This window comes from Jaculus jaculus, chromosome 4 (genome assembly GCF_020740685.1).
Source record: "Jaculus jaculus isolate mJacJac1 chromosome 4, mJacJac1.mat.Y.cur, whole genome shotgun sequence".
Taxonomy (NCBI): Eukaryota; Metazoa; Chordata; class Mammalia; order Rodentia; family Dipodidae; genus Jaculus; species Jaculus jaculus.
In genome coordinates this window covers 18151978-18164767 of record NC_059105.1, presented here as the reverse complement: position 1 = coordinate 18164767, position 12790 = coordinate 18151978, and the positions used below count along the sequence as shown (strand labels likewise).

The window sequence follows — 12790 nt, the reverse complement described above, 5'->3', positions numbered from 1 at the left end:
TCAATGGGCTGACGTCACCCGGCCGTTGCGTAGCAACCGGAGCCGACTTCTTCTCTCCGCCGTCCCCCCCCCCCGCCGCCGCCGCCGCGCCCCGGCGCTGAGGTCACGGTCGCCATGGACACGGCGGGGCGGGGCGGAGGACGGGGGGACCCGCCAGCCCCGCGCTCCCCACCCCACCCCCCGGGCCTCTCCGCTTTCCTCGCCTCCAGGCCTCGAACTCGCCCCGCTGCGGAGCCGGGGAGCGAGCTTCTCCCAGCCCCGGCACCCCGCCCTGCCCTCGGGCTGGCCAGGCCGCCGGCGGCCGTGGAAAGCCCCCCTGTGGTCCGAGCTCGCCCGCCCGCCCGCCCGCCGCCGCCGCGCCGCCGCGTCGCCCGCAGACACCCGCCTTTGTTCGGGCCCCACCCGGGCCGAGCGCCCGGTTTTCCGCCCCGGCGCCCGCGCTCCCCGGGCCTCAGCCCGGCCTCCCGCCGCCGTACGTAGCCGGGAGCAGGTGGCGGCACCTTCCCCGTCCCCTCTGGTCACCCAGGCAATGGAGCCCTTGGCCGCCCGCCCCGGGGGAGGAGACCGAGAGGACTCTGCCTTCCCCCGTGCCCCGTGAACCTTCGCCTCCGCGGGCAGGACGGGCGCCCCTGGGTGAAGGGAGCTGGGCCACAGGGCTTTGTGCTTAGAGTTTCTCTGGCATTGCCTAGCCCAGTGCCAACTGCTGAAGTCGGAAGTCCAGGCTGGGAGGCAGAATCTCTTGCAGGAGTTACCTGCAGCTGCCATTCCAGGCTGAGGGCCTCCGACGTGTGTTCTTGGGTATGGTGGAGGCCTGGCTCGTGTCTGGAAAGGAGATCTTTGAGAGTTCCAGGCCAGCCTGGGCTACAGAGTGACTTGCAGGTCAGCCTGAGCTAGAGTGAGACCCTGCCTCAAAAAAAAAAAAAAAAGGAAGGCCGGGCGTGGTGGTGCACGCCTTTAAGCCCAGCATTTGGGAGGCAGAGGTAGGAGCATCGCCATGAGTTCAAGGCCACCTTGAGACTACAGAGTTAAATTCCAGGTCAGCCTGGACCAGAGTGAGACCCTACCTCGAAAAACCAAAAACAAACAAACAAAAAGGAAGGCCACGCGTCGTGGCACATGCTCCTTTTAATCCCAGCACTTGGAAGGCAGAGGTACGAGGATTACCGTGAGTTCAAGGCCACTCTGAGAATGCATAGTGAATTTTAGGTCAGCCTGGACTAAAGTAAGCCTCTCGAAGAACCAATAAACAAACAAACAAACAAACAAACAAATAAATAAAAGAGTGGGGCTGGAGAAGTGGCTCAGCGGTTAAGGTACTTGCCTGCGACGCCAAAGCACCCAGGTTCAATTCCCCAGACCTACATAAAGTAAGATGCACAAGGTGGTGTAAGCATCTGGAGTTCGTTTGCAGCTGCTGGAGGCCCTGGTGCATTCATTCTCCAGCTGCCTCTTTCTCTCTCAAGTTAATAAAAATAAAATGTTTGAAACATTTCAAATTTTATTTTTATAATTTTATTAAGTTTTGAAACAACAAAAACCAAATAATAAAATTAAGATAAAAAGGACTTTTTTTTTGTTTTATTACGAGGTAGGATCTCACTTTGGCTCAATCCTTTTACCTCTGCCTCCAGAGTTCTGAGATTAAAGGCTAGTAGTGCCACCACGCCTGACGGACTTTTTTGTTTGTTTGTTTTGTTTTTTTCTGAGGTAGGAGCTCACTCTGGCCCAGACTGACCTGGCATTCAGTATGTCGTCTCAGGGTGGCCCCGAATTCTCGGTGAACCTCCTACCTCTGCCTTCCAAATGCTGGGATTAAAGGTGTGCACCACCACGTCTGTCTAAACGGACTATTTCTTTAATCCATGGAATTGGGGAGGGGGAGGGCTGAAAGATGCGAATGTCTTGCCTGTTTTCCAAGCACATGATTAAAGAAAATTGTGCGCAGAGCACATACACACAGGCTTGTGTCCTAGAGGACACGCCCAAGGCCCAGAATCCAGGCGTCTTCTGTGTCCCCTGCGTCTGTGGGCCTGGCTGTGTTTGTGAGAACGTGACTTTAGTCTTGCTGAGGAATGTTCAGATGAAGCAGTATGGAGGATAGGGTGCTGCCTGCAAGGGGGAGTGAGAGAAACCTGGAGGGGCCAGTTGCCTGCTGGACAGGAAGAGGCGGAGTTCACGAGAGGAGGAGACAAGCCATGGGGCCAGGCCTGACGGCTTCAAGTAAGTGACACCAGGTTCTTCCCTAGCTCTTCTCAACAGAGCTTGTCAATCCTGTTTATGCCAAAAGCACTTCACCCTGGGTTCTGTCGTTCCAATGAAGAGATTCCTGACTTAATACACAACACAGAAAACCCCAAGAAGAAAAATGACTGTGCCCACTGCCCTGCTTCCCCGTTTCTTGTTCATTATTTATTATTTATTTTATTTATGTGAGAGAATTGGTGCACCAGGGCCTCCAGCCACCGCAATCAACTCCAGATGCGTGTCCCACCTTGTGCATCTGGTTTACCACATGGGTTTTGGGAAACCAAACTTGAGTCCTTAGGCTTCACAGCTAGTGTCTAACCACTAAGCCATCTCACTAGCCCTCTTATTCATTTTTTTGTGTGCTGGGGATGGAACACAGGGCTTTCCACGTACTGTGCAAGTGCTGAGACTCTGAGCCTTTATTGGTTTTGACTCATGTAGCCCTAGCTGGTCTTGAACCCACTAAGTAGCCAAGTGTGGATGTTGAACTCTTGATTGTCTTGACTGTACCTCCTATGTGCATTATTACAGGCAGCTCTGTTTTCTTTTTCTTTTCTTTCTTTTTTTTTTTTAATTTTTGTTTATTTTTATTTATTTGAGAGCGACAGACAGAGAGAGAGAAAGAGGCACATAGAGAGAGAGAGAATGGGCGCGCCAGGGCCTCCAGCCACTGCAAACGAACTCCAGACGTGTGCGCCCCCTTGTGCATCTGGCTAACGTGGGTCCTGGAGAATCGAGCCTCGAACCGGGGTCCTTAGGCTTCACAGGCAAGCGCTTAACTGCTAAGCCATCTCTCCAGCCCTCTTTTCTTTCTTTCTTTCTTTTTTTTTTTTTTCTTTTTTCTCTGAGGAAGGGTCTCCATCTAGCCCCAGGTCGACCTGGTATTCACTATGTAGTCTCAGGCTGGCCTTGAACTCTTGACAATCCTCCTACCTCTGCCTCCCAAGTGCTGAGATTGAAGGCATGCACCACTGCACCGGGCCTCTCTTTCTTTCTTGTTTATTTACTTGAGAGCAAGAGAGACAATGAGATAGAGAGAGACTGGCAACATGCAAAAATCAGACATTTATTTACTTCCCAGTCTGGGAGACTGGGAAGTCCAAGAGCACACAGCATCATTTGTTGAAGGTCTTGTGCTACATCATATCTTGACAGAGCAAGCAAGCATGCTGGCTCAGGTCCTTTTGCTTCTGCTTTTTTTTTTGAGTTTTTGAGGTACGGTCTCACTCTAGCTTAGATTGACCTGGAATTTACTAAGTAGCTTCAGGATGGCCTCGAACTCATGGCAATCCTCCTACTTCTAGCTCCTAAGTGTTGGGATTAAAGACATGCGCCACCACACCTGCTCTCTTCTGCTTTTTAAAATACTTATTTAGGGCTGGAGAGATGGCTCAGCGGTTAAGTCATTTTCCTGCAAAACCTAAAGACCCAGGTTTGACTCCCCAGGACCCACATAAAGCCAGATGCACCAAGTGGCACACACGTCTGAGGTTCATTTTACAGTGGCTAGAGGCCCTGGTGTGCCCATTCTCTGTCAAATTAAAAAAAAATTTTTTTTAAATTTTTTTTCATTTTTCAACTTAGGGTTTTACTCTAGTCCAGGTTGACCTGGAATTTACTATGTAGTGTCAGGGTAGCCTTGAACTCACAGCAATCCTCTTACCTCCACCACCCAAGTGCTGGGATTAAAGGCATGCTCCACCACACCCAGCTAATAAATTTTTTTAAAAAATGTTTTTTTGAGGTAGGGTTTCACTCTAGTCCAGGATGACCTGGAATTCACTATGAAGTCTCAGGGTGGCCTTGAACTCATGGTGATCTGCCTACCTCTGCCTTTTTTTTTTTTAAATTTTTAAATTATTTTATTTATTTGGGAGAGAGAGAGAGAGGGAAAATGGGCACACCAGGGCCTTCAACTGCTGTAAACAAACTCCAGATGCATGTGCCACCTTGTGCATTTGGCTTATGTGGGTCCTGAGGATTGAACCTGGGTCTTTTGGCTTCACAGGCAAACGCCTTAACCACTAAGCAATCTCTTCAGCCCTACCTCTGCCTCTTGAGTGCTGGGATTAAAGGCATGTGCCACCATACCTGACTATAAATTTTTAAAAAAAATATTTTGTTTTATTTATTTGACAGAGAAAGAAGGAGAGAGTAAATTTTTTTAAGTTATTTATTTATTTATACGTGTGTGTGCGTGCACGTGTCAGGGGCTCTTGCCCCTGCAAAAGATAACTGCTGTGACAGCTCTCCCTCTTCCTCTTATAAAGCTGCTAAGGCCATTATTGCCCCCCCAACACACACCAGTTCTCATGATCTCATTGAATACCAATTACCTCCCAAAGGTCTCCCCTTCAAATACCCTTAACATATGGGCTGGAGAAATGTCTTAGCGATTAAGACGCTTGCCTGCAAAGCCAAAGGAACCAGGCTCCATGTAAGCCAGATGCACAAGTTGGTGCATGCGTTTGTTTGCAGCAGTTGGAGACCCTGGCATGTTCATTCTCTATATCTACCTCTTTCTCTTAGCTAAATACCCTTCACATGTAAATTTAGTAATTAAATTTCTGACACATGAATTTTGGGAGAACACATTCAAACTTCAGTATACTGTATTTTGTTTCTGTTTCTGTTTATTTTTATTTATTTTTTTAATTTTTATTAACATTTTCCATGATTATAAAAAAATATCCCATGGTAATTCCCTCTCCCCCCACACTTTCCCCTTTGAAATTCCATTCTCCATCATATTACCTCCCCATCTCCCCATCTCAATTTATTTTGTTTTGTTTTTCAAGGTAGGGTCTTGCTTTAGCCCAGGCTGAACTGGAATTCTGAAATTCACTATATTGTCTCAGGGTGGCCTCGAAGTTTTTTGAAGTAGGGTCTTTTGTAATCTAGGCTGACCTGGAATTTGAGTGACAGAGAGGCAGAGAGAGAGAATGGGTGCACCAAGGCCTCTAGCCACTGCAAATGAAATCCAGACACATGTACCACCTTGTGCATCTGCCTTAAATGGGTTGTGGGGAATCAAACCTGGGTCCTTAGGCTTCACAGGCAAATGTGTAAGCCATCTCTCCTGCCCCACATGTGGCTTTTATTTTGTTTTTGAGACAAGGTCTCATGTAGCTGAGGTTAGCCTTGAAGGTTTGATGTTACAGCCGTTCCTGATCCTTGTGAATCTGCCACCTAAGTGCTGGGACTACAGGTATATTCCACTATGTCAAAAATAAGCATTACTGGGCTGGAGAGATGGCTTAGCGGTTAAGCGCTTGCCTGTGAAGCCTAAAGATCCCGGTTTGAGGCTCAGATCCCCCAGGACCCACGTTAGCCAGATGCACAAGGGGGCGCAGGCATCTGGAGTTCGTTTGCAGTGGCTGGAGGCCCTAGCGCGCCCATTCTCTCTGTGTCTGCCTTTTTCTCTCTTTGTCGCTCATAAACAAATAAATAAATGAACAAAAAAATATATACCCATTACTAGCCGGGTGTGGAGGCACATGCCTTTAATCCCAGCACTTGGGAGGCAGAGGTAGGGGATCACTGTGATTGAGTTGCAGGTCACCCTGAGACTGCATAGTGAATTCTAGGTCACCCGGAGCTAGAGACCTTACCTGGAAAAACAAACAAACTAACAAACAAACAACAACAACAACAACAAAAGCATTACTGATCACAGATTCTGTGTGAGGCAAATGGAAGATCTATCTTACCGTTGAGGAAATTCAGGAACCTGAGGTTTGGAGGCATAAAACACTATGCTCTAAGACCACTGTGTTTGATGGTAGGTCAGTTTGCTTCCAAGTATGGGTCCAGAGGGTACTGCCTGTCCTCAGACTGCTCCACCAGGACCTGCCCCGAGGACCTTTGCCCAGATGGCCTCAGAATGGAGGGCTCTGGCCTCCCGCGGTCTGGGTCTCTGGACATTGAACCATTGCGGTGTTGTTCAGCTCTGACCATCTCATCTCTCCAGTTGGAGGCTTTGTGCCCCACTGCCTTCCTTGCAGCTTCTCAGGGATGCATTTCCAGCCTGAGTCAGCCAATGTTGCTGTCTCAGGTTATATCTGAATCCCTATTGCAGCTTCACTGTGTATCTATCCTTCAGAAGCTTGGGTTTGGGCTCCGCTGGTGTGGGGCAGTGGCACTTTCTTTCCAGTAGAGGGCGCGTTCCGCTCAAAATCAGCAAACTAATAAGACTGGCTGCCTGTTAGGCTAGAGCGGGTTAATCTTATTTAAACACGTAAATGTGTACCTAAGACCTTGATGTGCATTACCTGTTATCCTTTATCTGTTGCCCTCCTTGGGTGACTGATTACCTATAATTGCTTCATTTTGGAGACACACTTTCTTTTTTTTGTTCTTGTTGGAACCTGACTTCCCCATCTAAACCTAGAATAGCATGGAGATTTTGACCAATGGGCTACAAACTGGACACTGATCACAAATACTGTCCTCTCAAAATAAGTGAAAACATAGAGAAAGGCTGTAAAAAAAACAAACTATGCCGAGCGTGGTCGTACACGCCTTTAATTCCAGGGCTTGGCAGGCAGAGGTGGGAGGATTGCTGTGAGTTTGAGGCCATCCTGAAACTAACTACATAGTGAATTCCAGGTCAGCCTCGGCTAGAGTGAGACCCTACTTCGAAAAAAAAAAAAAAAAAGGGATCCTGTAGTGATCTCAAATCTTACTCTGTAGTCCCAGGCTGGCCTTGAACTCACAGTGATCTGCCTACTTCTGCCTCTGGAGTGATCAAAGGTGTTCACCACCACACTTGGCCCGTAAAATATCTTTAATTTTGTTTATTTGAGATAGGATCCATGTAGCCCAGGCTGGCCTATAACAATCTTCCTGCTTTGGCCTTCAAGTACTGGGCTTTCAGGTGTATGCCACACCTGGACCTGACTGAAACTTTTTCCATCATTTGAATATGTGGGGCACACACACACACACACACACACACACACACACAAAACTTGGAGAAAAATTAACAGCCGTCGGTCACAGCTTGGGCTACCCAAGTGTGGGCTCAGAGTCAGATGCTGTGTACAGAGCATCACCGAGGACCGTGCTCTGAGAGAGAATGAAGCCTGAGTGGGGAGAGGGAGAGGTCAAGATCAGGATGCTGGTCCACCAACAGCCCCAGGCAGCCGCACATGACGACATGACGACACACCTAGCATCTGGGAAACAAGTCTTCCTTTGAGGGAGATGAGGCAGCCTCTACCACACAGTGGATGGGGGGGGGGTCCTTCTGATGTGTGCCAGGACTTGCCCGTACTCCCTTCAATCCAGGCCCTGCCAGGCTTCGATGGTGGACTGTGCACCTGCCTCTTGGCTCAGCTGAAATGCCTTTTTTTTTTTTTTTTTTTTTTTTTGGGCGTGGATTTGTGTGTTTCAAGGTGTTTCACTCTAGCCCAACCTGGAATTCACTATATAGTCTAGGGTTGCCTCGAACTCACAGTGACCCTCCTACCTCTGCCTCCTGAGGGCTGGGATTAAAGGCGTGTGCCACCATGCCTGGCTTTTTCTTTTTGATACAGATGCTCATCCTGTAGCACAGGCTGGTCTGGAACAATCCTGCCTCAGCCTCCTGAGTGTTTGGAGTTACAGGTATGAATCACCACACATGGGCTCTGATTGCTTTTATCCATCTATCTCTGTGAGACTATGGGGAACTTTAGAGAGGAGCTCCTCTACCCTTTTAGTGCCTAGGGCTGTGAAATAAATGGACAAAGACAGTTGCTGCTGCACCTCCAGCAGGTGGTAGCTGAGGGAAACACACACACACACCTCTGGGTCCCTTGCCTTCCTCTTGGGGCTTGGAGTCATACTTCCTCGCATGAGCCATCTGCTAGGTAGGAGTGGCAAACTGTGCTCTGGGGACCAACATAGTACGTGTGGTACTGACAAGGCCAGCAAGACTGTGATGGACAATGGACATCCCCAGAGCAAGCATTTTATCTGCCCGTGATCCTGAGGGGGTTCTAGCTTTTTCCGCAGAAGTTGAAATCCTGATTTATTTATTTCTTTTTCCTTTTTTTCTTTTGAAGTAGGGTCTCACTCTGGTCCAGGCTGACCTGGAATTCACTATGGAGCCTCAGGGTGGCCTCAAACTCACGGTGATCCTCCTACCTCTGCCTCCCGAGTGCTGGGATTAAAGGCATGCGCCACTACGGCCAGCTTTTCTGTTTTTGTTTTTTCGAGGTAGGGTCTCACTCTAGCCCAGGCTGACCTGGAATTCAGTATGTGGTCTCAGATTGACCTTGAACTCACAGTTATCCTCCTACCTCAGTCTTCTGGGTACTGGGATTAAAGGTGTGTCCCACCTGGCTGGGCAATCTGATTTTTAAAAAATATTTTATTTATTTGAGAGAGAAAGAGGCAGAGAGGAGAGAGAATGGGTGTGATAGCGTCTCTAGCCACTGCAAACAAACTCTAGATACATGTACCACTTTGTGCATCTGGCTTATGTAGGTACTGGAGTATTGAACCTGAGTCCTTAGGCTTCTCAGGCAAGTGTCTTAACTGCTAAGTCATCTCTCCAGCCCCGGCAATCCTGATTCTTATGTAAACTCTCCAATTTAAAAAACACGAAAGCAATTAATTCATGCATTAAGAAACACTTGTTCATGTATCTCTGACCAAGCACCATAACACCATGTAGTGACGTGGGCCTTCCCATACTGACCAGTTTAAAATCTGAAAGCTAGGGCTGGAGAGATGGCTTAGCGGTTAAGCGCTTGCCTGTGAAGCCTAAGGACCCCGGTTCGAGGCTCGGTTCCCCAGGTCCCACGTTAGCCAGATGCACAAGGGGGCGCCCGCATCTGGAGTTCGTTTGCAGGGGCTGGAAGCCCTGGCGCGCTTATTCTCTCTCTCTCCCTCTATCTGTCTTTCTCTCTGTGTCTGTCGCTCTCAAATAAATAAATTAAAAATTAAAAAAAAAAATCTGAAAGCTAGGTGTGGTCACACACGCCTTTAATCCCAGCACCTGGAAGGCAGAGGTAGGAGGATCATCATGAATTTAAGGCAACCCTGAGACTACATAGTGAATTCCAGGTCAGCCTAGACTAGAGTGAAACCCTTCCTCAAAAACCAAACCAAAAGAAAAAATCTCAAAGCAGGGCTGGAGTGATAGCTTAGTGGTAAAGGTGCTTGCTTGCAGAGCCAGAGGATCTAGGAATGATTCCCCAGGACCCACGTTAGCCAGATGCACAAGGTGGTGCATGTGTCTGGAGTTTATTTGCAGTGGCTGGAGGCCCTGGAACGACAATTTTTTTCCCTCTCTCTCTTTCTCAAATAAAAAGAGAGAAAAAAAATCTGAAAGCAGGCTGGAGGGATGGCTTAGCAATTAAGGCACTTGCCTATGAAGCCTAAGGACCCAGCTACAATTCTCTAGAACCCATGTAAGCCAGACTCACACCGTGGTGCATATGTCTGGAGTTTGTTTGCAGTGGCTGGAGGCCCAGGCATGGCCACATTCTCTCTCATAAATACGTAAACAAGACAAAAATCTGAAAGCCCTACATTCTAGATTTCCCCTAGTCTGTGGCAAAACAGGACAGATGGTCACCCTGCCCGGAGCCCTGTTCCATGGTATACTGCATGGGCCTGCGCTTTTCCCTCTACGTCTTTTAGCACTGGTCTAGGGGGTTTTTGTCTTCATTGCACAGCTGAGAGGAGGAGATGAGGGAGGCTAGGAAGTGAGGTGGCTGCTATGGCAGGAGGAGACACTGGGGCTTGAAGCCCACTGGCCTGGCACAGCCTCCCTTGCTAGTGTGCTGCCCTGCCTTTCAGAGCCCCGGAAGTGGCTGGGGCTGGGGACCAGGGGTGGGCAGGCTCAGGCCTTTGTTTCTCAACAGCTTACCTGTGGAGGTCCAGCTGGTTTTTTGTAGATTTCAGACTCCTCTCCACTTTGTGCCCCCCCCCAACCTCTGCAAAGCCCAGCTCTTCTCTATCTCTTTTAAAAATATTTTTATTTATTTATTTATTTATTTGAGAGAGAGAGAGAGAGAGAGAGAGAGAGAAAAGGGCGTGCCAGGGCCTCCAGCCACTGCAAACGAATGCCAGACGTGTGCATCTGGCTTATGTGGGTACCAGAGAGTTGAACTGGGAACCTTTGGCTTTGCAGGCAAACATCTTAACTGCTTAGCCATCTCTCCAGCCCTTTTTTTTTGTTTTGTTTTCAGGTAGGGGCTTGCTCTAGCTTAGGCTGCCCTGAAATTCACTATGTAGTCTCAGGATGGCCTCAAACTCATGGCAATCCTCCTACCTCTGCCTCCCAAATGCTGGGATTAAAGGCGTGCACCACCATGCCTGGCTTTTTTTTTTTTTTTTCCATTTATTGACGAGAGAGAGAAACAGAGAGAAAGAGAAAGGGGGAACCAGGGCCTCTAGCCACTGCAAATAAACTCCAGATGCATGTACCACCTTATGCATCTGGATTATGTGAGTACTGAGAATCGAACCTGAATTCTTAGCAAGCACCTTAACCGCTAAGTCAGCTCTCCAGCCCATTTGTTTTGTTTTGCGAGGAAAGAAGAGGGTTAGGGTTACAGTCTCACTCTAGCCCAGGCTGACTTGGAATTCACTATGGAGTCTCAGGGTGGCCTTGAACTCACAGCGATCCTCCTACCTCTGCCTCCCGAGTGCTGGGATTAAAGATGTGCGCCACCACACCTGGCCCTATCTGCATTTTTGCCCCCAGACCCACTGTAGTCTCTAAGAAGCCTCTGGGCACATTCTGCTTCCAGACAGTCTGGTTCCCTTTGGCCCTTTCACACTGCTGCTCACTGAATGGAGGCGGGCAGCGCTTAGAAAATAACCGCTTGTGGTCATTTACTGATGTGCAAAGGGGTGGGGGAGCCGTCCAGGGCAGGGGTCGGTAGGAGAGGAGCAGGCCTAGAGAGATCCGGGGTCTGCGGGTTTAATCAGGGTCCTGGTCACTGCGGGCCCAGCGGGGGTTGAGGTGGTTGCTCAGGTAGCGCACTGCCGAGCGGATGCCCTCTATAGTCCGCCTCTCCATGGAATGCAGCAGATTGTTGATGGAGCGCAGCACAGAGCTGGTGCCCGATGCCACCCCGGAGGAGATGGCTGCCCTGGCACTGTTCAGGATGCTGGAGACAGAGCGTAGGTTGGGGCCCTCGTCCTGCAGCAGATCGGCAGGGGAGCTGTGGCCCGAGGCCAGAAGACCCAGGGCCAGGCCCATGCTCCTGGCCGTGTCGGTCCACACCAGGACGTCGGCCAGCGAGCTGACCGAGCCCTCGCCGCTTCCCAGCAGGCTGGTCATGGAGCGCATGTAGCTGATCTCTTCGCTCGCTCTGTATAAGTCGGGATCCAGAACGATCCTGTTCGGGTTCCCAGGTGAGCTGGGGAAAGGCAGGGATGGAGGGATCCTGGAGCCCTCAGCCAAATCCCTCCTGGTCTCCAACGGGGATCCAGCATTGCTGTCAAGGTTCAAGACCGAAGGACCCTCAGCTTTCTGCTGGGCAGTCTGGGTGGGCTGCAGGTCAGAACCTCTGGCACCTGAGGTGGATGAGTTAGAAGCACCCACAGAGGGCTGGACGTCCCCAGGCTGGGCAGCCTGGACCTTGGCATCGGGGGCGCTTGGAGCTGGTTCCGGCCGCTGCTCATTCTTTGGGGGTGTCTTTTTCTGAGAGTCGCTCAGGGGAACAGTGGGGCTCTCAGTTCGTGTATTTTCCGCCGGGTTTTCCCACACGGGGTTCTGGAAGCCCACGAACACTTGCAGGGCACCTGCCTCTTGGGCCACCAGAGCTGTGTTCTCTTCAGGCCTCTCCTGGCGGCTCCCTGGAGCATCTGAAGTCCCATCCCCGACGCCGGGAGCTGAGCTGGCCTGTTCTACTCCCCGCTGTGGAGGGACGTCAGCAGGGAGGGTGCCTGCAGAGCCCGGGGGAGCCTGGGGAGAGCCATTTGGAGGACTGCTGGTACCGTTGGCCTCTCCCAGGGGCGCGGTGGTCATCTATACCCCCTGCTACTGGTGGTGGGTGGAAGGAGTGGCCGTGGCTCTGCTGAGCTGCGCAGGCAGTGAGGTCACAGGGAGCCCCGAGCGGATGGTGATGTCACAGGCACATGCAGAGCCCGGGTCCTGAGTCTCCCAAGCAACTGCTCCGTTGGGCTGTCTACAGGATGACTTTTCAGGGACACAGGGAAAGAAAGAGAGGCAGATGTGCGCAGCTGTAACCACAGGACCACGACGAGTTGTCGAGCTGTGGCTTTGGGCAATGAGAAGCAGGTGTGGATGTTTATATATAGAATTTTTTTTATTTATTGACAACTTCCATAATTATAGACAACAAATCATGATAATTCCCTCCCCCACCCCACTTTCTCCATCAAAACTCCACTCTCCAGCATATCCCCGCCCCCTCTCCATCAGTGTCTCTTGTATTTTGATGTCATTATCTTTTCCTATTAGACTGGTCTTGTGTAGGGAGTGCCAGGCACTGCAAAGTCATGGATATCCAGGCCATTTTGAGGCTGGAAGAGTGCATTGTAAGGAGTCCTACCCTTCCTTTGGCTTTCTTCTTTT

At 50.1% G+C, this 12790-nt stretch overlaps 1 protein-coding gene across 1 annotated transcript; it reads right to left on the bottom strand.

The window, feature by feature from the left end:
- Positions 1-11167: 11167 nt before the first annotated feature.
- On the bottom strand, positions 11168-12220 carry Tex44 (testis expressed 44). The gene has a single exon (XM_004662214.2). It carries the CDS (start codon positions 12218-12220, stop codon positions 11168-11170), a length of 1053 nt encoding a protein of 350 aa, XP_004662271.2.
- Between the last annotated feature and the right edge of the window lie 570 nt (positions 12221-12790).

What these genes read in the sequence shown, in the direction of transcription:
- Tex44 (XM_004662214.2), bottom strand. Translation starts at nt 12,220, where the DNA reads ATGACCACCGCGCCCCTGGGAGAGGCCAACGGTACCAGCAGTCCTCCA.